Genomic DNA, 26,345 nt, shown 5'->3' with positions numbered 1-26,345 from the left:
GAAGGAAAATATGAAACTCTGGCTTTCATTGGGTCTAAGAAAATCGGCAGTAAATTTACGAGGCCTTAATTATATGCGAAAGTTTTTTAAAGATGAGTGGTTCATTGTATACTGTAATAAGTTTAGAAATCTATAACAAAATTAATTAAACTTGCAAAACAGAGTTACTACAAAACTAGATTGCATACATCGAAAAACTTACAAAAAGAAATCTGAAGTATCATAAATGAGTTTTGACATAATGGTAAGTCACTACAAGCAAAAGAGATCGAAGTTGATGGGAATACTTTAAATACTTTCTATTGTAACGTGGCTAGCGACATGGTTAGTAACATTTTGTCAGATATAGATTCCTTAGAGTTTGTGTCAGGTATATCTGTTAAAAACCCTTTTCATTTTGAAAATGTTGAGTCGTGGGAGTTATTAGAGGCTCTCAATGATATAAAAAATAAAAAGTCATGCGGCAATGACGAGGTTACGGCGGAAATTTTAATGAAACTACCACATGATGCACTTATCTCATTGCGCTCGTCGATAAACAGTTCTTTTGAGACAGGTAATTTTCCCGAGTGTCTTAAATCGTCGGTTGTTATCCTGCTTTACAGGGGTGGAGCTACAAGTGATCTTGCAAATTACAGGCCAATTTTCCTACTACCTATACTTTGGAAGGTTATTAAGAAAGTGGTAATAAAGCGCATGTGGAAATATTTAACATAATATAAGCCCATAACACCCAAGTAATATGGATTCCAATCCTCTTAAAGTACACATGACGCTATTTTTTTTTTTGAATAGGGTATACTCTGAGGTTAATGGAGGCTAGGCTGTAGCGGCAGTATTTTGTGATCTGTCGAAGGCTTTCGACTGCGTCGATCATTTAATTCTGCTGCGGAAGCTGGAGCGTTATGGCTTTAGAGGGTCTGCCTTGTCGTGGTTTAAGTTTTACTTCGAATCATCGAACCAATCTGTTTTGGTGTCTATTTCAATGTCTTCACCTTCTGGGATTAATTGCGGCATACCTCAAGGTTCGGTATTGGGTCTTCTGTTATGTATATTAACGACCTCGTTCATTTAAATATCCTGGGTGAAATTATTTTCTTTGCGCATGACACATCTGTCGTATGGCACCACAAAAACTCAAACACTCTTGAAAAAATAATGTCGGACGACTTCACAAAAATTAAAAGGTGATGTGATGCAAACCGCCTATACTAAGTTTTAAATGCGGTATAAAAAATATAAAACTTAAGGATAATCCTCTTGACAATAAAACTGTATTAACATTTTTAGGAGTTCACATTGACAGCCAACTGTGTTTTTAAGACCATATTTTTAAATTAAGCAAAACACTTTTTTCAGGATGCTTTACAGTTAAGTGTGTTAGGTTGCAGTTGGGAGTTGAAACGGCTAGGACAATCTATTTTTCTCTTTTTGAATCCCATCTCAGGTATGGCATTGCTTTTTGGGATTCAGCTAGCCAATATTTATTAAAAATATCTTTTATACTTCAAAAAAAGTAGCTCGTTTCATGGCAAATGTTTACCAGAGAGAGTCCTGTAGACCGCATTTAAAAACACTCCGAATTTTGACTCTCGCTTCGGTATACATACTCGAGACAGCTAGTCTTATCTATAAACACTGCAATCAGAAAATAAATAATAACAGAGCCAACCTTCAAACCAGACAAGAATTTACTGTTCCCTTACCGATTCCGAAAAGTACTCTTACTCACAAATCATTTATACAGGGTGTTTCACAACTCATCCGAAAAATTTTAACCATATATGCGCTGTCTATATGTATATGTACTATAAGTCCTACAGAAATTAAGTTATAAACCTGAATCGTCGTGATATTAGAATACGCATTAACAATTTATTGTAGCAAATGTACCAAACAACTGACGAAAACAAAATTCAAGGAATTTTTTGTGTTTTCATACTGATAAGAACGTGTAAATAAGGTTTAATCTCTATCGTGGGTGATCTGAATGAAGTACGGTCGATTTTTGTGAATTGTGAGTTGTTTATTAATAAAAATGGCACATGTGTACACTAATGAGGAGTTATTGGACATTGTTTTAGCGTACGGAGAAGCAAGGCAAAATTCGCTAGCGGCGTCATATTTGTATGCACACCGATTTCCGAATAGGCACATACCACATCACGAAACATTTAGTTTAATTGTTTTTCGTGCACCTGCAACTGGAGATTTGCGCCCCAGACGTGGAGTAGAGGGGGGTGGGGTTCGCCCACAACGCAAGACAAACTTCTAACATCGTTTTTCTTTAAACGTGTTGGCAGGTATTGTCGATGAACGTCTAATTGGATCGTTCATGTTGCCAGATCGGATGGATGGTCACCAGTATTTGGAATTTCTTCGGAATGATTTGCCGGTCCTTGTTGAGAATGTGCCATTGGCGGTCCGAGCACGGATGTGGTTTATGCACGATGGGGCACCTCCGCATTTTCGTTTAGAAGTTCGTGATTTTTTGAATCATGTACACCAGATACTCTGGATCGGAAGAGGTGGACCAATTGCATGGTCTCCACGGTCTCTCGACTTAAATCCTCTGGTCTTCTTTTTATGGGGATGAGTTATACCGTACTCCAGTTCAGAATATTGAAGAATTGCGTGAACGAATCACAGTGGTTGCCGATAATTTGACACTTCAGGAACAGCAGGAAGAAGGTGTATTTGAATTAGTGCGCCAAAATTGGATTAAACGCGGCCAAGCTTGCATTAGAGTCAATGCAAACAATTTTGAACAGCTTTTATAAGTAAGTGAACTGTTAAACTGTTTTATTTTATTATCTCTTTTAGACGTTTATTACATTTTTTTTTGAGAAAACAACTTGTTTCGTAACAGCGTATATGTGGTTCAGATTGTTCGGATAAGTTGTGAAACACCCATATGAGGGAAGGAAAATATTTAATCATCTTCCTAAGAATATTAGACGTGCTGTCTCTGTCAGGCAGTTTAGAGAAAAATTAAAACTCTTTTATTATATATTCGCAATGGACGAAATCGCCCACTGCCCGATTTTTTTTCACACAACACGTTGTGGATATAGTAATTTACCCACGATGCAACCAGATATATTTTTTCGAGCACTGAGTAAAGATAATTGTCCAGAACGTGTTGTACATTTCACCAGGATACATTTCATCAGCCACAACGCAAATGAAGTTTTAGCGCGCTTTTATTTCGCGTTGTAAAGCATTCATTTTGCCTACGTCGCGTTCTGAGTATTAGGATTTATGGTCGGGACACACATGCCCGCAACGAGTCCGCACCGAGCACGCACCGTAGCACGGCCGTGTCTCGGTTGTGAATTGTCGTTCGTAATCATATGAAGAAGTCTTAACATGACCGCACCGTGCCCGTGCGCCGACTCCGCACCGAGTCCGCAACGAGCTACAATAGTTTTGTTTAATTTTCAACGGTGACGGTGCGTTGTACGGTCTCGAACGAGCAATAAAATTTAGCTATTCAAAATGGAAATTGAAAGGTTAATAGAGGAAGTAAGGAAGTTTCTATCACTGTATGATTAAAAAAATAAAAAATATAGGAATACAGATTATAAAGACAGAGTGTGGAAGAAAATTTCTTTGGAATTGAACAAAAAAAGTGGGTCCAAATTTATAAAACATATTTTTAATAAATTTAATTCGAAAAATTGTTAAATAATTTGTAGTATATTAGGTAGATTTTCGCAACATCCGGTTGTCTAGATGAGCGAATTTGTTTTAGTAAGCGGCTATTATAATTTGTTCCAGTTGTAATTATTTTATACACCGTGAAATTGATTCTTTTTTCTAAAATGCATTACAGCCCATTTTACAAAAATTAAATGAAGATTAAGCTTGATATTTGAAGTGGTGTGTAAGATCAGGTGTAAAAAAACGACCTAGAAAATGTTCTAATTCATATTTTAGGATAGGAAACATGCAGTTTTTTGAAAAGCTTTTATTTAACTTGCAATGTATGTATGTATGTATGTATGTACATATGTAACTAACTATGAATGTTCGGTGCAAATCTTGAAACTCAAATTTGACCAACTTCTAGTTGTCCGATTTTGGTGAAATTTGGAACATATACGGTTTTTGGTGAAATTTGATACATTTGTGGTTAGATAGAGTAGCCCCAGGCTAGATCTTGCCGCATTTTTGGATAATAACTTTTGTAACTATTTTCGTAATATAAAGGCATTTATTATTATTATTATTATTATTATTATTATTATTATTATTATTATTATTATTTTTATTATTATTATTATTATTATTATTATTATTATATATGTAATTCCGGAGACAATGAAATTTAGTACTATTTAGTACTAAAATTAACTAAGGTTGGTACTTCTATATCCATAAAAAATATTAATTAATTTTTCAAAATAAAACTTCTTCAAGTTAACGTTTTTATTTAAAAATTTTAATTTAATTTTAACTTAATTAACTGGTAACGATAGTTGTATACGCAAATTCCAATTACTCAATATACTAGGTTTTTAATTAGTTTTTGAATTTACATAAAAAAAGGTTACATAGTTTAATTACCAATATTTTTACCACTAGATTCTACATTAATTGTTTGGGATTTTCGTCTTAGAAAAAATTTTTTTACGGCGAAGAAACCAAATAACTACTAAAAAACATGAATTTGAGACGATCTAGATTTTATTTACTACATTTTAGCGAAAAAGATACAACATCTAAAAAAACTGGCAAATATGATCCATAAATTAAATTATTTAAATTGCCAGGGCTGTATTTTCCTGCCAATCTACGCTGCCCTCTATAGAACTAAAGAAATCATTTAGTTGTTCTCGTATTGCGAATGCTGCATTTGTTGATCATTACCAAATTTCGAAAACATTTTTCTTTGAAATAAATTTAATGTACCAACCCAATTAAGTTTCGATCAGAGATTTGGTGGCCGCCAGCTTTTAGACAGTGGAGAAGGTAGTGGGAGAAATTTTAATAAGAGCGCCACTTGATTTAAATATTTTACACCAAACCCTGATATATTATGATGGTAATATAAGCCCCCCTTAATCAAGAAAATGATGACCTATATTTATGCTTGTACCTAGATCCTAAAAGCTAAAAATAATTTGGGAAAAACTCAAATAACAATCCATAGTTCCACCAGATTGTTATAATCATCCAAGAATTTACATAGTCACTTCCATTTGTATTAAAAAAAAAATTAAATTCCACTGAGATATTTAAATTTAGATAATTATTCAAAATGTAATACTGTAGTAATTTTTAATAAATAAAAAAATTGATAAAAGAATTAAGAGTTACTTGAGGTATGCTTAAGGCGAGGAATTAGTAAAAAAAAACAAATCCGCACTGAACTACTGTTCAAGGGAAAAATCCAAAACGTGATCACTTGTTGTTTACAAGAAGTACATGTTTGGAGCCTAATTCACAATACCTCACTGGCCCTAAAATACCTTTTACAAACTCTAGTCAAGTCACATTAATCTAAATAAAACTTTTAAATAGTAAGGTTCGAATTTAAAAGCCTATTAATGGTATGTTGGTGCAATACAACCTGTTAACCAATAACCAACATTATGACTAAATATGTTATTTGTAGCAAATAGCCGATCCCTTACAAGGTGATCCAGGCTCAATGTCAAAATCAATTATGTCGATGCTCGACTCAAATGAAAACCCTTTTGAAGGTTAATATTAATAGACTTAGCAAGAACCCCTTAAGGTTTTTGTTTTACATAAAAGAAAATAAACCCATAAAATTCAAATTAATAAATCAACCCCCAACCCTAAATCAAACCGTTCAATAAGAGAAAAATAAAATAAAATGTGCAAAAACTTGCGTGTTCTCTAATCTCTTGTGTATTTTGGCTAAGGTAGCTTAACTCGACAGCTCTGGAAGCAGTCAGCTACAACCAGGGTAACGACCACATGGGCAAGTCGATTTCAGGCAAGTTCCAATCGAAAATCGCAGAGCCACAGTACAATGCTCAGTCCAGGCTGTGTTGAGGCTCACTTAAGCCGGTATCCAACAGTGTTGGGATGACCAGAAGAAACCAGAGAGACCAAAGAATAGAGGAGAGAATGCGAAAAAGGAGAGGCCTCTAAAATAGAGGACAAAAAATCAGTAAAATAAACACACAATCAATTCTATGGCAATTACCAACATGTTGCTACATACCTAAGGTGGTGAGCGAGGCCTAGAGTCTCGTTTTGTGGTTAGAAAATTTCAAAATCCCATAAATGGTGTGGGAGCAGCCGACCAAATCCAAAAATATCAGGTCAATCCGAAATCCTCTCGGCTACAACTTCCCACTAGGCGTTCATCAAATTAAACCCCAAAACTTGGGAGGAATATTTTTCCATTCAACTGAATTACCGGTAAGATGAACTTAAATTTTCCTTTTTTTTTAAACCACAAAATGTCGACTGTTCTTTCTGATAACGGGATAGCTACAGGCTGGACAAGGAACTGACAACTGACCAGACAGTGACAGGTGACACTGGCAGTGAACTTGTCAGTCTCTCTCTTCGACACGATCTGACCCTGCCTCTTGGTGCAAACTACGCGGAGCCTCACTCTATCAAAATAGAAATTCCGCAATACCAGAGCAAAATGATACTGCTCGGATACTAAAACATGGAAAACTAACAAAATTTTCCCAACGGGGCTACGAAATTCCAATTTTCCTCTTACGTCGCTCTGCCTGATTTATGACGCTCCGTCATCTGCCAAATGGAAACCAAACTTTAATGGGAAACAGCAACGCTGCCAAACCTCCACAACAACAAGTGTGTCAATAGTCATTACTGTCAATCGGCTAGTATGGTTAGAAACCAGATGTCAAGGAACGTTTATTTACTACAACTTAACTTGAAGAATTGAAGGGAAATATAGCAAGCAAAACTGGGGAGGCCAATTTCAAATCAATTAGGATACCTTGCCCAATATGATTCTGCTATAGAAGAAAGTATCTGTAAGATCACCATCTAAAAGGTCTTATTTACTCCACTCATAGCGCAATCTGTGGCACAACAGCACCCTCTAGAAGTCCCTTCATACCCCAGACGTATACCGGCCTCATAGAAACTCTTGACAAATAAATCAAAGGTCAGAAAGTTCCCAACACCAGGTACATGAATAGGGACTAAGGAAACATAATACAACTAACTCCAAAGAGGTGTGCTGACCGGATAGGGTAGGTTAATACATTCCTAAAAATAATCAAGCCCCGAAAGCCTTAAAAAAAAATAAATTGCATTGCTATCAAACCCCAAATTCCATTTATAAAACTGTAAATCACACAACCCTTCCAAGCCGATACCAAAACCCATAAACTTTTGCCCGGATTTATATGAAATCCCATGTTACATGCTTAGGGCAAAATCTGCATGTAACACAAGTATTGTATTTATAAAAGCACTTCAAAAGTAGCACTTCAAAGGAGACGGGATGGGCTAGAATTATCATCCAAGCAATATCGTAGACTAAAACGATATGATCTATTAACAGTTGGCGAAAAAGATAAACTAGTTAACAAGGAACATTTAGGAAACCAATCAGGTTTAATTTTTTATTGCGCAGCAAGTGAAATGTACGATATAACACACACAGCTCATTTACAAATAGGACACAAAAAAAAAGGCAATAGAAAATGAAATAAAACAGAAATACTGCAATGTTACTAGAGAGGTAATTCATATATATTTAGACTTGTGTCAATCGTGTGCTCTGAAGAAAAAGGCAAAAAAAAGGGATTAGTTGTGAAACCTATGATTATGAGTGAAATGAATTCACGTTGCCAGGTAATGTTAATTAATATTTGTCATTGTTATTTCCATGGCTATGTGTTCTGTTACCATTATATTGTATTTACCTTGATGACATTGTGATTTGCGGTAACTTTATTATCACAGTACCACTAACTTACTGTTTTTCTTTAGGTTGACCTTATGGATATGCAAAGTGAGCCTGATGGAGAATATAAATTTATTCTCAATTATCAAGATCACCTTACTAAATTTGTAATACTACGACCACTTAAAACAAAGACAGCAAATGAAGTGGCAGATGTTATTCTCGATATATTCTGTTTGTTTGGAGACCCAAATATTTTGCACAGTGACAATGGAAGAGAATTCAGCAATCAGGTAAATTTGATTCCATTGTACAAAAGCTTTTCATTATTTGAGTAAATTTTAGGTCATTGAACAATTAGCAGCAAGTTGGTCAGCTATAAAAATCGTTTACGATAAACCACGACACTCCAGAGTCAGGGCTGCGTTGAAAGAGCAAATCAAGATGTTCGCGATAGCCTTGTAGCCTGGATGTCAGATAATAACTGTCAAAATTGGGCAAAAGGTCTTCGGATTATTCAGAGTTCAAAAAACCGCAGTTTCCATACAGTTATAAAGCGAACACCTTATGATGCCATGTTTGGAACTCCACAGAAAAATGGACTTTTGGATTCATGCTTGGACACCTGTGTAGCAAATGAAACTAAGACTGAAGAACAACTTGAAGAGCATCTGAAATTAATAAAAGAATTATTTAGAAGAAGAACAAGAAAACGAGACCGAATTTAATATCGAAAAGGAACGAGAAAACGAAACGCAATTTCATATGGAAACCGAATTAGATATAAAATTCGAAAATAATACGAACGAGGAAAGGTTGGTAAATGGAAATGTCGATATGATGAATTGTTTTGTTTGTGATAATATGTACGTCCCACGCAATAAGTGCATTGAATGTAATGAGTCATTGCATATGGCCTGTGCCACTGATTGGGATTTACCATTATGCAAACTTTGTGGTAATAAAAAGGCAACTGATACGGAAAGAAGAGATTGCAAACGGGGGCTTGAACAACAAGCTGATAAAATGCTTAACCAATCGCAAAGCAAATTTCCACCTGTTAATGCAGGTGACAATGTTTTGATAAACGTACCAGAGGTAGATCGCGGGCGTTTAGCTCCTCGAAACGTATTATCAGTCATTATGGAAAAAACCGATTGTACGTTCTGGGTACCAAAAATGGAAAATTGACACGATTATACAGCAGAAATGAGTTTCAATTATTTCCTTTAGTATTTTTATCTTTATCTGAGGTCGCTGCAGATTCTTCTGTCAATGTGCGCCAGGAAGCCATGTTGTCATCATTGGGTCTAAACAAGGTTTTGTTAAATGTAACTGTTTGAAAGCTTGTCAAACTAAAGCATGTGCATGTGTAAAATTAAATATAAAATGTAATTCCAAATGTCACAAGATTAATTCTTGTAAGAACAAATAGTGTTTTTCAAATAATTGTTATTCCCCTATTTCTACATTTCGTTTAGTGTTTTGATTTCAATATAATATCTATCATATACTGTAAGTCTGTGATAGGTGTGTATCTTTTAATAAACGTTTTATATTGTTCATTGTTTTACTTGAAACGTATTCTGGGTATAGTGCAATAGACAGAACGCGACGTGGGCAAAAGAAATGCTCCACAAAGCAAAACCACGGCGGACAAAACCATCATTCGCATTGTGGGTGACGTAATTTACCCAAAACGCCTTCTGGATAATTAGGTCTTCTCAGTGCTCGAAAAAGAAGTCCCTGATCGCATCTTGGATAAATTTTTATACCCGTAATGAGTTATGTGCAAAAAAATCGGGCAGTGGGCGATTTCGGCCGTTGCGAATAACATATATCGTCGCCTTAAAGTGTAAACCTGCTAAGTCCATTTTTGACTAAAATGCGTTTTTTCGAAAAACCGGCAGCACTATATATTCTACGTTGATTAGTTAACCTGCCAACTACAAATGTGTAATAATAATCCTTATTTTGCACCATGAGAATAACAGCTAACTCCCGCCGACTCAAATCCACTTTGTAAACACAGCCAAGTCCACACAGCCATGTGCATTTTCAATGGTGATCTTGTGAGAACGTGTCGCAATTGAGTTTAATGTGCATTATTTTAAGTTACTTCTAGTATTTTGGGCGTTTGAAATATTTTTTTTTTATTTAATAACACAAGAGGTAAGTTGTTAAAACATTGTTATCCAAATTGTATGCAGTAATTATTTTTTATTCAGTGGTAATTATCGTTTATTGTTTTAATAGGACTTGGCAGTATTTTAGTTTTTTTGATAATTATAAATATTTTTTTAAATATCATGAGGAGAAAACAGTTTTTCTACTTAACAAAAAACTTACAAAATTAAATAATATTATTAATTAATTTTCTTACAATTAGACAAATTAAATAAAATATAATATTTTAGTACAGCAATATGTTATTGTTATGGTATTTACTTTTATAGAAAAGCGTGTTAACCACAATAAGCAATAAATTGTTTGCCAAAAAAATATATATTTATGTAAACCCTTTTTAAATTATAATAGGTGATGAATCAAGTTTTTTTTTTAATTTAAGATGTCACGTGCCAAATTCAAATTCAAATTCAAAAGACTTTTATTACCACTTAAACATGGTACATAGAAAATTACATTTTTTTATTACAAGAATTTACACAATGCTAAGAGTAATGCGGACTGAACCTCGATTATAGAAACAACCGATAACACATACACGAGCTAGCGCGCATGTGCTGCTCAGACCGTTAAAACATACTAACCTAATTACAACTAAAAGAAGAATAAAGACTTTCCCAATTATAATTATTAAGAAAATAAGTCATTAAACCCTAAAAACATATAAAAGCTAAAAACAAAAAAAAAATATAGTGTAATAATTTACTATATCATATACATTAATATAGGTACCATCTGTGCAATAGACAGAGAGGAGGAAGGGCGGCAAAAAACACGAGCCGAGGCTGGAAAACCAGGGCAACACGACGCAAAAATGAATAGATATTCCAAAATGAACCATTTAAAATTTTATTTTTATGCCTGCAAGATCAACAAGACCAGTGTTGATTTAAAAAGTAAGAACTCAAAAATAATATGGTTGCAATTAAATAAAAATAATTAAATTTTATTTTTAATAAAAATTTGGTGGTGTGAATTTGTTAAAATGCCTATGTTAGGTGAGAGTTAAGAAGGATTTCTTTAACATATGCAATAAATTTCTTTGGTGAACTATTTTTAATGTAATCCGGTAACTTGTTCCACATTGAATGCCTACATACTGGAATGATTTTTTAAAACCTGATGTTCGATGAAATGGAATTCTAATTAAGTTTGAATTTCTTATATTGTGTATATAATCATGGTGAAAAAATAAGTCTCTTAAATATGGCGGCTGACCTGATTTAATTATTTTGTAAATTAAATTATACATATGACACTTCCTTCTATTTCTCATATTTAATATAAAATGTGAATTTAGATAAGGAGTAATGTGGTCTCTATACGATATATTAAAGGAAAAATGCATACAACTATTTTGCAGTTTCTGCACCGTCCTTGACAGAGATACGGTTAGTGAGTCGCCATACACAATGTCCGCATAATCCACCAAAGACAGTACAAGCGAATTGCAAAGCAAATATTTGGTGTTTGATGGTAACTGATTTTTGTATTGATATAAGCTTTTTAAACGACCGTAAGCAATTTTAATTTTGTTCTTAATGTGGGAGGCAAAGCTGAGATTTGAATCGAATATAACCCCTAGATTACGTTTTTCCGCAACGGTTGGTATAGCTGTTCCATTAATATTAATTTTAAAATTTTCCATGCAATCTAAAAGATGACTTTTATTTTGTGAAAAAAACATTGCACATGACTTTGAAGCATTTATTTTGAGGTTATGGTTTTCAGCAAACAAAGCAATCTGATTTAAGTCGGCGTTAATTTTATTCTGTGTCACCTGAACGTCTGATATTTTAAAAGAATTATAAATTTGGGAGTCGTCAGCAAATTGGTGCAGCTTAGAATTTTCGATGCACTGATTCATATCAGCAACATATAAAGAGAAAAGTAAGGGGCCTAATATGGAACCCTGAGGCACCCCTTTTTTAAATGACAAAAACCTTGAAAATTTAAATTCACCATCATTCACCGTTCGGACACAATGTAACCGATCTTTAAGATAAGAGCTAAAAAAATTTATGGCATTTGCCGAAAACCCATAATAGTGCAGTTTTGCCAAAAGCATTTGGTGATCTATGGTATCGAATGCTTTACTTAGATCTAAAAGAGTTAGACAAGTTATTTCCTTTGAATCCTCTTTAAACCTGATATCATTAACGATACTGATAAGACTTGTTATAGTACTATAAGATTTACGAAATCCTGACTAGCAAGCAGGAATAATTTTTAAATTATAAACATAGTCAGCTATTTCGTTATATACGTGACGTTCTAAGATTTTTGAAATGACAGGCAGAATACTTATTGGCCTAATGGCTTTATAATCTGTTGGACAAGGTATTTTTGGTACGGGAATGAGTATCGCTTTTTTCCAATCATCGGGGAATTGGTTTTCTAAAATGCAGGAATTTAAAATATTGACTAATGGCTTAAGACAAAAAGGAAGACATAGTTTAAGATCTCTGATGGAAATTCCATCACCATCTATTGCATTTGACCCTATTTTATTTATAATATCGAGAGTTTTATTTTCAGTTATAAGACTTATATTAAATTCCGTCTCAAAGTGACTAAATGTATTTGAATTATAAAAGTTAAGTTTTTCTAATGACGTTAAATTAGTAGGGCCCACGGTGTTCGAAAAAAAATTATTTAAGTACTCGGGTAAATTGAGATTTTCAGGAATAGGGTCAATCTTTTTTTTAGTAAAATTAAGTTTTTTTGCTTTGTTCCAAAATTCTTTACCCTTTTCTATAGACATTTGCTTGAAAAAAGTAATTTTTTCGCGATTAATTGCGTGTTTACTATAATTCTTTAATTGCCTGTAATATGGCAAATTCACGAGAGTTTTTTGTCGAGTATATTTTTTCCGAGCTTTGTCTCTTAATTTAATTAGAAGTTTAATATTACTCGTGATCCACGGCGTAAATGGTCTATCCTTATATAGTCTTGTTTTAAACGGAGCGTATTTAATTATTAAATAGGAAATATTATTGCTAAGTAGTGACACTTTTTGATTAATGTCAGAAATATAATAAATATTATGCCACTGTAGCTGCTGGGCCTCTTCCCCAAATGAAGTCATGTTAATACTATTGTAGTCCCTGGACCTAACAACTTTTTTACATAATTTAGATTTTGGTAAGTTTAAAATCGCTTGAACTAGATTATGATCAGATATGGACTCCGATATACAGGTAGATTGAGAGCTAAGACACTCGATGTTACTGCTAGCTACAATGACGTCAATAAGGGTATTAGACTGATCGTTGATTCTAGTAGGGTTATTAATCAGTTGCCGAAGATCGAATACTTCCAAAAGATACTTAAAGTTTTGAGTTGCTGCAGTTGATCTAAGTAAATCTATATTTAAGTCCCCCATAAAAATTATACTATCATAGCATGGAACAGATATAGTAAAAATTTCTTCAACAAGTTCAAGAAATGTAGGCATGCTAGAAGAGGGTGGCCTAAACGTATATAACGTCGAGGAAACTAGGAAGCTAGATAGAAATATCTGCATTGCAGGCCTAATAAATGACGATGAGGATAAGAAAAATACAGGGGACAAACTGGGTACTCTTTTTGACTTTTTGGAGGTTCCGGAATCAGAAGTTGAAGTATTTGAAAATATTGATACCAAAGCAGGAGTAAAGACTATTATCTCCCTAAAAAATAAGGAGACCAAACATAGCATCTTAAAATCCAGAGGAAGAAAAGGAAAACTTACTCTAAGTACCGTAGGTCTTGGCAATAAGAATACACCCATTTTTATCAATGAGGAGATGACCAAAGAAAACTACAGACTTTTTAAAAAAGCAGAAAGCAGCTCAAAGGCCTGGGGTATCGATATGTATGGCATCGTGATGGCAGAACTTTGGTAAGGAAAAATGAAAATGATAAGCCAATCCATATAAAAAATGAGGCTATGTTAGAGGAACTTTTTAGCTAATTATTTTATTTATTGTACTTTTGGATTCCTTTTATATTTTTATTTTATTTGTTTTCTAAATTGCTTATTTCTTTAGTGTTTTGGTTTGTGTATTTTTATATTTTTAAATAGCTAAAAACAGTTTTAACAATTTAAAGGTAGGCCACGTTAATATACGTTCTTTGCTACCTAGTGTTGTTGAAGTAAAGTTAATCCTTTCTACTCTAAACCTAGATATACTAGGAGTAACAGAAAGTTGGCTTTCAGAAAATATTTTAGATAAAGAGATCGAAATAGTAGGATATAACTTTTTGCGACTGGACAGGAAAACTAGAGGTGGGGGAGTTGGCGTTTACGTGAGGTCAAGTTTAAGGGTCCATAAGGTGGAATTGGTGGAACAAATAAAAATTTTTGAGCAACAATGGTTTATTTTACAAATAAACAAACTTAAATTAGGATTTGGGGTTTTTTATCGTCCGCCGCAGTTTAATGTCCTTAGGGCGTTAGAGCATTTAGACACCTCGATTTCAAACATTCTTCCCATGGTAGATGAAACAATAATAATGGGTGATCTCAACATTAACCTTCTAGAATATAGATCTGTTAATGAGCAATTTGATTTTCTCTTGGACTCATTTAAATTTAAGCAAGTAGTAATGAATCCCCAAAGTTTGTTACGTTTAGAAATTTTAAGAGCTTCGACAGGGCAGCTTTTGATCTTGATCTTAACGCCGCAAATTGGGGTAAGGTGTTTAGTTTTGCGGAAATAGATGATAAGGTCCAGTGTTTTACACATATTCTTACACAACTTTTTAATAAGCATGCACCTTTCACCACGGTTAGAGTAACAAAGCCGAAAGCACCTTGGTTTACAGATACTCTAAAGGAAATGAAAAAATACAGAAATTCTCTACTTTCAAAATATAAAAAAAACAAACATCCTGGCGATTGGGAATCCTATAAAAATGTGCGTAACATGTTTACAACCGCAGTCAGAAACGAAAAAAGGGGATATATAAATTTTCTGCATAGAGACAAGAATAAAAAAGCCCTCTGGAACGGTTTGGCCAATCTTAATATCTATAGTAAGACAAAAGGCACTTCTACATCAAATCTACCAGATAGCCTAAAAGATCCGGAAGCAATTAACCAGTTTTTTGTTGAGTCGGTACGTCAGGTATCCACGCCAGTTTCAGCGGAGACCATTCGGGAATACCTGGGTAGAAGAGCCACGGCTCAAAGGTTCGATCTGGAGCTGGTGGATACTGGAGGAGTATATGAAGCTATTTCGCAAATAAAATCAAATGCCAGTGGCATTGATAAAATATCATTAGAAATGGTTAAGATGTGCTGTCCTCGTGTCATTCCGGTGCTAACTCATATTTTTAATACTTGCATCGAGATAGGTAAATTTCCCTCTTTGTGGAAAAAGGCAATAGTGTTGCCGCTATCTAAAGTCTCTAACCCGGATGGCTTTTCTGACTTACGACCAATAAGCCTACGTTCTGTATTGTCCAAGATTTTTGAGAAACTCATATACAACTAGATGATTGAATATATCGTGAAAAATAATTTGCTCTCGGAAACGCAATCGGGGTTTCGCCGTGGCTTTAATACTGCTTCAGCCCTTCTTGGAGTCTTGGATGATATTATTGATGCTTGGGATAAGGGTGAGACGACAGCTTTGGTTCTGTTAGATTTCAGCAAGGCATTCGATACTCTACATCATAACTTACTTTTAGCGAAGCTCTCCTATTACGGATTCTTACCGAAAGCTGTGCGTTTTTGCAGTAATTATCTTACAAATAGATCCCAGATAACAAGAGTGGAAGACTCGTTCTCTGAGCCAGCCGATTTAAAAAGAGGTGTTCCCCAGGGATCCATTCTGGGCCCTTTGCTGTTTATACTTTATATAAATGACCTAAAAAATAAAATTCGCGACTGTCGTATGGCTCAATACTGTGATGATACACAAATTTATAAACAGTTTACTAAGAATAACGTTGATGAATCTATGCAATCATTGGGTCAGTGCTTAGATACAATTCAACATTATTCAAAAAAAATGGTTTAAAATTAAACCCAAAAAAATCGGCTGTAATTTACATTGGCCCCTTGGCATCATGGTCTCGTATGAACTGTGATCTTGTGATAGATAGTGAAAAAATTCTGAATTTAAAAGAACACAAAAACTTAGGTGTAACTTTTGATACAAATTTGAGGTTTAAAACACAAGCATCTAAAGTAGTTCAAAGAGCATATATGTCCCTGAGAAATTTGTATAAAAGTAAGGATCTATTAAGTATTACACTAAAAAGGCAGCTTTGTGAAGCTCTAATTTTATCACATTGTAATTACTCTAATTTTGTTTATGGACCATGTCTTGATGCTTCTAGTAGGTACAAACTGCAAAAAATACAGAACTCTTGCATTCGCTTTGTTTATGGGTTGAGAGGAAGGGATCATGTAACTTGCAAGCTAAAAGAATTGAAGTGGCTTAATGTGCAAAATAGAGAAAAACTTCATTACTGCAGTTTCCTATTCAAACTTTTAAAAAACAATAGTCCCTCCTACTTACGAAATAAACTTAAAACAGGAACTACCAGACATAATCGAACAACACGCACGGTTTTAAAATTTGATATCCCCCGACATAGCACTGCGATTTTTCAAAGATCATTTTCTTTCTGTGCTTCAAAGCTAATAAATAAATATATTATTAGTCACTGTACTGATAAGTCTTTCCAATCCTTTAAAAACAACAAAGTATTTGTATTGTTAAATCGGTCATGCATATATATAGTATTATGATGTCAAGTAGTCGTTAAGCTGTAAAATTTGTATTTTTCTTTGTAAGTTATAGTTTATTTTTTTTTTTTGTCTTCTGTATATTTTAATATTTTCTATTAGTAACTACTTAATAATTATGTGTTTTTGTGATAGTAATAATATTATTGTAATATTTATGTGTACTCGGTTAAGTTAACAGCATGCTGCCCTTCACCGAGTATAAAATAAGGGCCTTTTTATTTATTATTTATTTATTTATACATATTTACTAATAAAATATTTCTTTTATTTGCAATAAACCTTATACTTAAATACTCAAACTTATCAGTTATATGGGGAAATGTTAGTAAAGAGAACTTAATGACTTTCTTTGCATAATTACCAAATCAAGCTATCATCATCTGGTGTAAGCCAAGTCTCTGTAACTCCCAAAATATCAAAGTCATATTCACTGGCATAATTTAGAAATTCATCGAAACCGGTTTTTATGGAGCGAAAATTTAAATGAGCAACACTGAATTTGGCCTCAGATTGCCGATCGTGCAGGATTTCAAAACTATCCCCCATTGTATACGTCAACCCTTCGCCACTCCAACCCGTGCCAAACCGCCCTACTGGCCCATCCCTCCAAATTCCATGTCATTCCACAAAAAACTGCACAAAAAAAACAGTCGACTATATGGTAATATGCAAACATATAATAAGAAAAAAATGTGGCCTGATGGTCTCTAAGTTTTATCCACTTCCTACCGCGCAAAAAACAGAATAACAAAAGTAAACAAAATAATAATATTCCAAATGAATCCTTGATATGGCCATCGATCAAACAGCAAATGAAACCGAAGACCCAGAGCTAGAAGACTCTGAACATAATACTTGGGAGTATTCTTTTGGGGAAAGCAGTGGTGTAGACTTAATTCCCCTGTCGTTGGAGTTACCAATGGATATATTAGACTCTCCCATAAAAGAAAATCAACCGTTTGAAAACTTCCAAATAGCCCAAAATGGGCAAAAATTAGATAATTGTGAAGAAGTTATTGAACTGAATGAAATTCCTTTACTGGACAACTTAAATGAAGCTCCTCGTGCTTCTAAATCAGGAATTAATCATATTAAAAAACAATCCAATATAGAATCTACAATTTCTGATATTTCCGTTGACGAAGCTAGCAGGTTGGTACCATATTCAGATTCCGACTCGGGCTCATCTTATAGTTATCCGACAAAAAGTAAAAAGTGTAAAAAGCGCTTTCAAGTACAAGAATGAACGTGGTTTGGTGAAAAAAATAGAAAGTTAAGACAAAGGGGTCAAAGTTACTTGGGACGAAACAAAAATAAATGGAAAATGGACCTATAACAATCCAAAAAAACTTCGTACAATGAAGGAAAGGTGCACATGTAAACTAAACCCTAAAGGAATGTTAAAATGCTTTGCAGTAAATGAAGGTCAAAGGCAAATTATTTTTAACAACTTTTGGAAAATGACTTGGGCGGAAAAAGAGTTTATGTAAATACTCTTGTCTTTTCTATGCCACCTAAAAGACACAGAAACCGACAAAAAGAAAATGAAAGTAAAAGGGGACAAACCCTTCAATATTTTTTAAGAGTAGGAGAAGAAAACCTTAGAGTTTGTAGGACAATGTTCATACTAGTATTTTGGTTTTATTTAATATTAAGGTATTAATTATTATTATGAGGATAACTTGCCAAGTCCAGCCAAAATTTGAGTTTACAAAATGCAAACCTGCCTATTTTTATTTATTGACTTAAAACAGTTTGTTATACACAGTTTTAGATTGTTTCTATTATATTATCATTTATTTAATAAAAACCAATAACAAGGCAAACATACAATAATTTAGGTAAAATATAGTTGATTTAGGCGGTTTTTTGACTCTCCTGTAAAATAGGTAAAATGTGACTTGGCAGGTTTACACTTTAGGGCGACGATATAATACCCATCGAATTGAGAGCCTAGCAATTGTATTTTAAGCATATGTTATACTTGTGTCCATTTGTTTTTTCTTTTTTAATTTAAAAAGTGTTATTGTACTCTACCAAATTTTAATCTGCCCTCAATCTTTTAAATGTTTTGTATCTAATTGTACTCATCCAACTTCTACATTTTAATGTTTTAATTTAGTTTAGTTGGGGTATAATTGCAAATAGTTTATTTGCTACGATTTAGTCATTAGCCTACTTTTGTTGATAGAAAACTTTGTATTTCGTAACACTAAATATTCGTATATTATGTAAGCAAATTAGTAGTTTGCTAATAATGTTTTTGTAAACAACTGTTTTTTTTGCCGACTTTGTATACAAGTGAATGTTTATATATTTTATAGATTTTAAGGAATTGTGACCTCAAACAATTTTTAAATTTGTTAAGTTTTTTGTATGTTTTGTTGTATTTTTTATTTTTATATATTTGTATTTTTTGTTTTGTCTTTGTGTATATTTTGTTTGTATGATTTATTTAAATAATAGCTTTGTCGACAAAATTTTAAATTTTGATGATAATAAAGCATTAATCGATTGATTGATTGATAAAGTATATTCTTTTCTTATCTTCTCTTATCTTATTGATGAAGGTTTTTTGCGCTGTTAAGAATTGTCATGACTTGATGCAGTTGCAGATTGATTTTGAGAGGGTTTGTAAATAGTGTGAAGTTAACAGACTTCAGCTTAATCAGAGGACAATTTCTTTACTAAAAGATGATATTTGCTATGGTTGCGTAATAAATGATAACACATTTCCAATTTGTACTTATGTTAGTGACCTGGAGACCTATGTTGATCTTTAATGCTCATATAAGTCTGCTTTAAAGACCCTAGGCTTATAAGATTAGCAGAACTCTTTTCTTACTTAAAAAACAAATGAATGACGCCCTGCCATGTTACCAAATTTTCAATATCCTAGTCACAGTTCTCCTATAATAATCCATCGATAGAGTTTCGACAGAACCAACCTGTATACATCCAGCTTTTCCAGTACTCTCCATTCTGGAAGCGACGTTAACAGTGTTACCCCAAATATCATAGTGGGGTTTCCTAGCACCAATGACCCCAGCGGTAATGGGGCCATGATTGATGCCCAGCTTTAGGACAAAATGATTGAATGATTGTTCGTTGATGCTCTGAAGGGCTTTTTTAAGGTCCAGGGCAAATTCCACCAATAGAGCTAAGTGAGCCCAGCGAACTATGACCGGATCGTCAGGCTAAAGTATAATAAGAAGAATGAAAATGGTGCATTGTGGTTCTTTATTTTTGTATTTTTCTTACCTTTATTTGTCTGCTTGGGTTTAGGCCACTGGCTGCCATATACGTCGAGCTGATTGTCTTTATTTTTATTATGTCTTGATACTGAGGAAGCTCGAGTAGCTGAGGATATGGATATTTTGGTTATTTCTGGTTATAGTTTATACGTGGATACTTACGGCGTCAAAATCAGATATAACCTCGTTGAGAAATCTTAGGCACTCTAACCCCTGGTTGTTAACAGTTTCTTCGGAATAGAAATCTAAAAGTTGATTATTAATTCTAGTGACTAGAGATTGTGAATTAGAAAAGCTGTTTTGCGGGTTAATTGGTTAATTTCTCAAGATCCTCTTCAGAACTCTATATTAATAGATAGAAAGAAATAGTGTCTTAATAAAGACTTTCCTTACATATTCGTTAAAAAAATATAACTTAATATTTATATAAATAAATGATAATATGTATGCCATGGAGTTTCAAGAATGGGAGGAAGGAAAACTATTAAAAACGATTACCAAATAAATCGCATCTATTTTAAGTTATATGAAATTATCAAATATTTCCGGGATAAAACATAGATATTCCAAATTAAGGGCCATTACGTACAAGAGGCTAGCTGTAAAAATAATAGAAGGAATAGATGTACTCATGTATGTATATACAGGATATTTTCAAAGCTAAGTCATTTATGTTAATTGCCTGTAGGACTCATTAAAAAGAGTTGATATCACCTATATAAAAGTTGCATAATAAAACAGATAAAAAAAATGAATAAAATGTTAATAAATAAATGTTTTGATATTTGGATAAATGCAGTATAAATTATTATCGTGTTTTGTTTACTGCTCTTACCTTTTATCAAAAATTGATTTATTGTATGATTTTCAGTAAGAATCTTTAGTTCGATCAATTTTCCTTCGCTTGTCTTCCGATATGATTACGTTGTAGTTTCTGGTTTACCCTATCCATCGATACGCGTACAAAGCAAAACAATTTTTTATCGCCATTCCGGCCAGACTCACACATCGTCATTCTGTTTTGCGTATCCGTCGAGTTAGCGAGAAAATAAAATTGTGTCGTACCGTATCTACGGGAGTGAAATAAATTGTTTTTACTGTTTGTGAATCTAACAAATAATGTCGAATAGTAGTGCCTCACCAGCAAAAATTAGGAGTAAAAGGCAAAAAATTAGCAAATTCCTACAAGAGTTGGAAATATTTAAGGAAAAATTTCAAAGCTTTTCGTCAACCTCGGGTAAGTTATGAACAAACTGATTGTTTTTTTTTTTAGAGATGTATAACTTTTTTAAGGCCGAGGGCCTATATTGATGGTATTTAAATCATCGGCTCTTTCTCTAAGGCTTTTTATGTTATATAGTTGTACTATATAATTAAGAATTATAACACCCATCTGCATAACAGACATTCCCCGATGTGGTAGTGTGTGGCGGCCTTGACATGGAATCGCATGCGCGCCAGTCGGCTTCAAGCACCGTTCCGTTCCGTCGATCCCACCACTGCGAACCGCTCGCCTCGCTTCTCTCTCTCTAGTCAGTCGAGTTAAAAAAACCGAGTCGAGAGCTATGCGCACGGGTCGCCGCATCGAGATTTCCGCGTATTTTATTTTTCCATGGCTTCCTCGTATTTATAAAGTTCCACTAGAATTAAATTATGTTGTACGTTCTACTAATGGCTAATAAATGCTGTAACATCAAGTTGAAGTCCGTGTTTTTCGTGTACCCAGATCCTAAATCCAGGTTAACGCCTACAATTGACGCCCAACTTGTGGCCACGGAATAGGTCAAAACTTGGTGTTTCGCAGTTTTTCACGGGTATTTCGCCGGTTTTAAGAAGTGTAGGACTTTGTGCTATCGCCACCTACAGCATCTGAACGGTTTTTTTCGATATTTTTACGTGTGAGTTATCGCCGAAAATTACTCGAACTGCCCCTGTGTCGTTTCAAAACATTGAACGTTTTGCTGTGCTACAATAACTCAGGTGACTTGCGAATATTCTTGCGCATCGGGTTTCGCGTTTTCCCTGTAACGAGGCTAGTGCGTATATAGTCCGTTTCAGATTATAATCTCGCATGAAGTACATCCATCGGTACATTCTGTAGGAAATACTATTGGGAATAATTTATATCAGGATTATCAGTGACAAGTGTTTGATTCTATGGAATTTAACAGTAAGCTATACTGTTACAAACTGTAAGTTTTCTTTTTGATATTTTTACTTGTTCTCTGCTGCAAGCTGGAAGTGAACCATTCATACAATCTTAGATCAAAAGATAAGATGTCTTCTCCATCTCCGGTTACGCTATCACAAGAACAATTTCAAGAACTTTTAGCTCGCTTAGCTACGGTTAATGCTGCGCGCGATGTTCCTGTAGTAAATGTACAAAGCGGCAACTTTGCAAAATGTAGTTCGCGCTTTAATGGTAGTCCAGGGACTGACGTGAATGCGTTTATTGATGCTATTACGGTATACAAAAACTGTACAGGTGTTTCTGATGAGAACGCCCTCATGGGGTTACCTATGTTACTTGATGGGTTTGCTGCGACGTGGTATCGAGGGGTTAAAGCAACTTTAACTGACTGGAACTTAGCTATTAACTTACTACGTTCGACTTTTGGTCCGATTAAACCTCCTCATCGTGTGTATCGCGAATTATTTTGTAGTGAACAAGACAACAAGACTAAAACTGACGTTTTTATCTGTAAGGCTAGGTCAATTTTAGCGCAACTGCCTGACGGTATGTTGACAGAGGAAATACAACTTGACATGGTGTATGAACTTTTAAATCGCAAAATTCGGGAAAAAGTTTCTCGCGATAAAGTAAAAACTTTTGGTGAACTGCTCACTCAGGCGCTACTTATTGAAGAAACATTCGAGAATACCCCGGAAAATAAAGTAAGCTCAGTTGTTAGCGAATAAAAATTTTCTTCTCAGAAAAAACTTAGGTGTACGTATTGCAAATATACCGGACATGCAATCGAAGAGTGTCGTAAATTAGCAAACAGTAGAAATAAACCTACTACTGCTGTTCCCACAGTTAAAATGGAGCCTATTGATAAAAAAGAGCCTGCTAGTACTAGTAATTTTGCATCCTCTAGTATAACATGCTATGGTTGTGGTACACCTGGCTATATTAAGAGCAACTGCCCTAAATGTAAATATAAAACAGCTGACGTATATGCTGCAGATTTCATATATAATACTTTTGATGAAAATTTAGACATGGTTAGGCCACTAGTTTCGATTGGGATTTGTGGTTTTAATGGTTTTGCTTTTATAGACACCGGAGCCAAAAGCATCGTTGCCGGATCTTCTCTTGCTAAACTATTATTGCAAGATAATGTACCCTATACCGAGGATATTATGTTAATGACATTAGCTGATGGCCTAAAACGTCGTGTAAATGTATATATTTTCGAAGTTGACGTTAAGTTACAGGATAAAACTATTCGTACACGTTTTATTTCTGTCCCGGATCATGAAAATAGTCGAACTTTACTTGGATGTGATTTTATACAACAAGCAAACATAGTTTTAAACTTACCTAGTAATCAGTACTATTTTGGTGACAATCCCCAACTTTCCTTTGTATTTGACACTAACTTGGATCCTGCTTATACTGTGAATAATGTAAGATTCGAAAATATCAAACTACGAGACGATGAGGCTCTGGTTCTTAAGGAAGAACAAAAAAGCAGACTTAACGCCTTTTTGCATGAATTTAGTAAGGTTTTTGAGCCAAACGATGAGCCTACACCTTACGCAGAACACTCCATCGTGCTCCTAGATAAATCTCCGATAGTATCACCTCCTTATCGCATGTCAGAGACCAAGAAAGTACAACTTCGAGAAGAATTGGACAAACTATTAGCGAGTGGATTGAAAAGTGTGAGTCACCCTACGCTGCTCCAGTGGTACTTGTGCCAAAGAAAAATAATACAGTTCGTCTCACCGTTGACTACAGAGCCTTGAATGCAGTCACACGTGCAGACCGATATCCCATTCCAAGAATTGATGACCTCCTACACGCCGAGACAGGATGTATGACAACTCTTGACCTTAGGAGTGGTTATCATTTGGTTAGCGTCAAAGAAAGTGACAGAGACAAAACAGCTTTTGTTACACCTTTTGGATCATTTCGCTTTACACGCATGCCTTTTGGTCTACGTAATGCGCCATCTACCTTCCAGCGTCTGATTGACCGCTTCAGATCAGGACTGCAAGATGTCTTTATACTTGCATATCTTGATGACCTAACAGTTATTTCGTCTAATTTTAATGAACATATGAGTGACCTAAGAAAAGTATTCGAAAGGCTGATTCTATATAAACTCACCCTAAACCGAGGAAAATGCTCATTTGTATCTGAAACAGTGCACTATCTAGGTCATATCATTACCCTCAAGGGAATTTTGCCCAATAAAGAAAAGGTAGCAGCAATTCTTAAAATGTCGCCTCCAAATAATGTTAAACAACTTTTAAGTTTCTTGCAAACTTGCTCATGGTACAGGCGCTTTATAGAAAATTTTGCTGAGATATCAAAACCTCTAAGCAACCTGACGAAGAAAAACGCTAAATGGACCTGGGGCCATAAGCAACAAGAAGCTTTCGAAGCACTGAAAGCTCTACTGTGTTCACCACCAATTTTAAGGCAAGCTGACAGTAGACTACCCTATATATTACGCACGGATGCCAGTGGTTATGCAATTTGTGCATGTTTACTCCAGGGGGAGAAGGAAGACGAACGACCAGTGGAATATGCATCTAGGCTTTTAACTTCTGCAGAGCAAAATTACAGCACTACAGAACGTGAAGCCCTTGCTGTTGTGTGGGCTGTAAAGAAGTTTCGAGGATACCTGGAGGATGCTACCATCACTGTTGTTCAAAGCGACCACCAGCCTTTCAAATGGCTTATGTCTATCAAATCCCCAACCGGACGCCTCGCTAGATGGGCTCTAGAATTAATGCCCTATGATCTACGTATCGAATATATAACTGGCAAGAAAAATGTGGTTGCCAATAACCTTTCGCGGCCACCACGTGAAGAAACTGAGGAATCAGTAGAAATAAGGCATATATTGTTGCTGATTTTCCTACACTCAGTACTGCCGATACTAGACAAGAGCAGTTAGCTGATCCTGATGTCGAGAAAATTATCAAGTGCCTTGAAGACCCTAACGAGACTTCTGTTGACTATAAAAAGTGGGTAGAGGGAGGATATGTGATGTCTCATGGAATCCTGTATCGCTACACTCCAGACATTGACGAAGAAGAGCCACAACTTGTAGTAGCTAGTGCTCGTGTTCCATATATCCTAAAGCAATATCATGATGCTGAGAGGGCAGGTCATTGTGGTGCCGAACGCACATACCAGCGCATCGCAAAGAGATATTTTTGGCCTGGTATGCATAAGACCATAACTGACTACTTACAAAAGTGTACAGACTGCCAGAAGTTTAAACCTACCAATTTAAAACCTGCAGGTCTACTACAGACTCCTATACAATCCCAACGCTTTGAAGTACTTAGCATCGATTTATTTGGACCACTACCGGAGACCACAGATGGTTACTGCTGGGTATTCATAGTTGAAGATGTAGCGAGTCGCTGGGTAGAACTTTTTCCGCTAAAAATAGCAACCGCTGCCGCGTGTGTCAAATGTTTAATCGACGGGGTTATACTCAGGTATGGATTGCCTCGACGGGTAATAAGTGACAATGGTGTGCAATTCGTCGGATCTGTAATGCAAAGTGTCGCAGAATGCTTCGGTTTCAAGCAATCGCTTATCCCCGTGTATCACCCCGCATCAAACCCTGTCGAGCGTAAGAATCGTGATATGAAAACACAACTAGCGATTCTAACGAAAGATGATCACACCGTTTGGTCAGATAAACTTTCCGCTATACGTTTTGCAATGAACTCTGCCAAGTGTGCATCCACCGGTTTTACCCCGGCGTATCTAACATTCGGTCGCGAGTTACGCACTCCTGACGATGCAAATCGAGACTTTCGCGCTATAGTGCAGACTGAAAACTTTGTGCCGCAAATCACGCCTTACTTGCTTACACTAAGTGATACGTTACACGCCGCGCGAGATAAGCATGAACTAACCCAAGACCGTCGAACTTCTTATAAGAACTCTAACCTTCGTGATATCGTTTTTAATGTGGGTGATCAAGTTCTAGTTGACAATGCAAGTAAAATGTGTACCTCTAAATTTGTTCCGCGTCGTGATGGACCTTACCGTATTCTTCGTGTTGTGACTCCTACAACCTACGAAATT

At 35.1% G+C, this 26,345-nt stretch overlaps 1 protein-coding gene across 1 annotated transcript in view; it reads right to left on the bottom strand.

The window, feature by feature from the left end:
* Positions 1-26,345, bottom strand: part of LOC126739042 (adenylate cyclase type 3) — a 1,002,544-nt gene that overhangs the window by 19,418 nt on the left and 956,781 nt on the right. Inside the window, exons 18-20 of the mRNA XM_050444560.1 lie at positions 20,225-20,307; positions 20,070-20,168; positions 19,757-20,005 (exon numbers count right to left, since the gene is read on the bottom strand). Of these exons, the coding sequence (XP_050300517.1) occupies positions 19,757-20,005; positions 20,070-20,168; positions 20,225-20,307 (431 nt within the window). The remainder of the gene's footprint in view (positions 1-19,756; positions 20,006-20,069; positions 20,169-20,224; positions 20,308-26,345) is intronic.

The sequence above is a fragment of the Anthonomus grandis genome, chromosome 8, assembly GCF_022605725.1.
Source record: "Anthonomus grandis grandis chromosome 8, icAntGran1.3, whole genome shotgun sequence".
NCBI lineage: Eukaryota > Metazoa > Arthropoda > Insecta > Coleoptera > Curculionidae > Anthonomus > Anthonomus grandis.
This window is presented reverse-complemented; position numbering and strand designations above follow the sequence as displayed.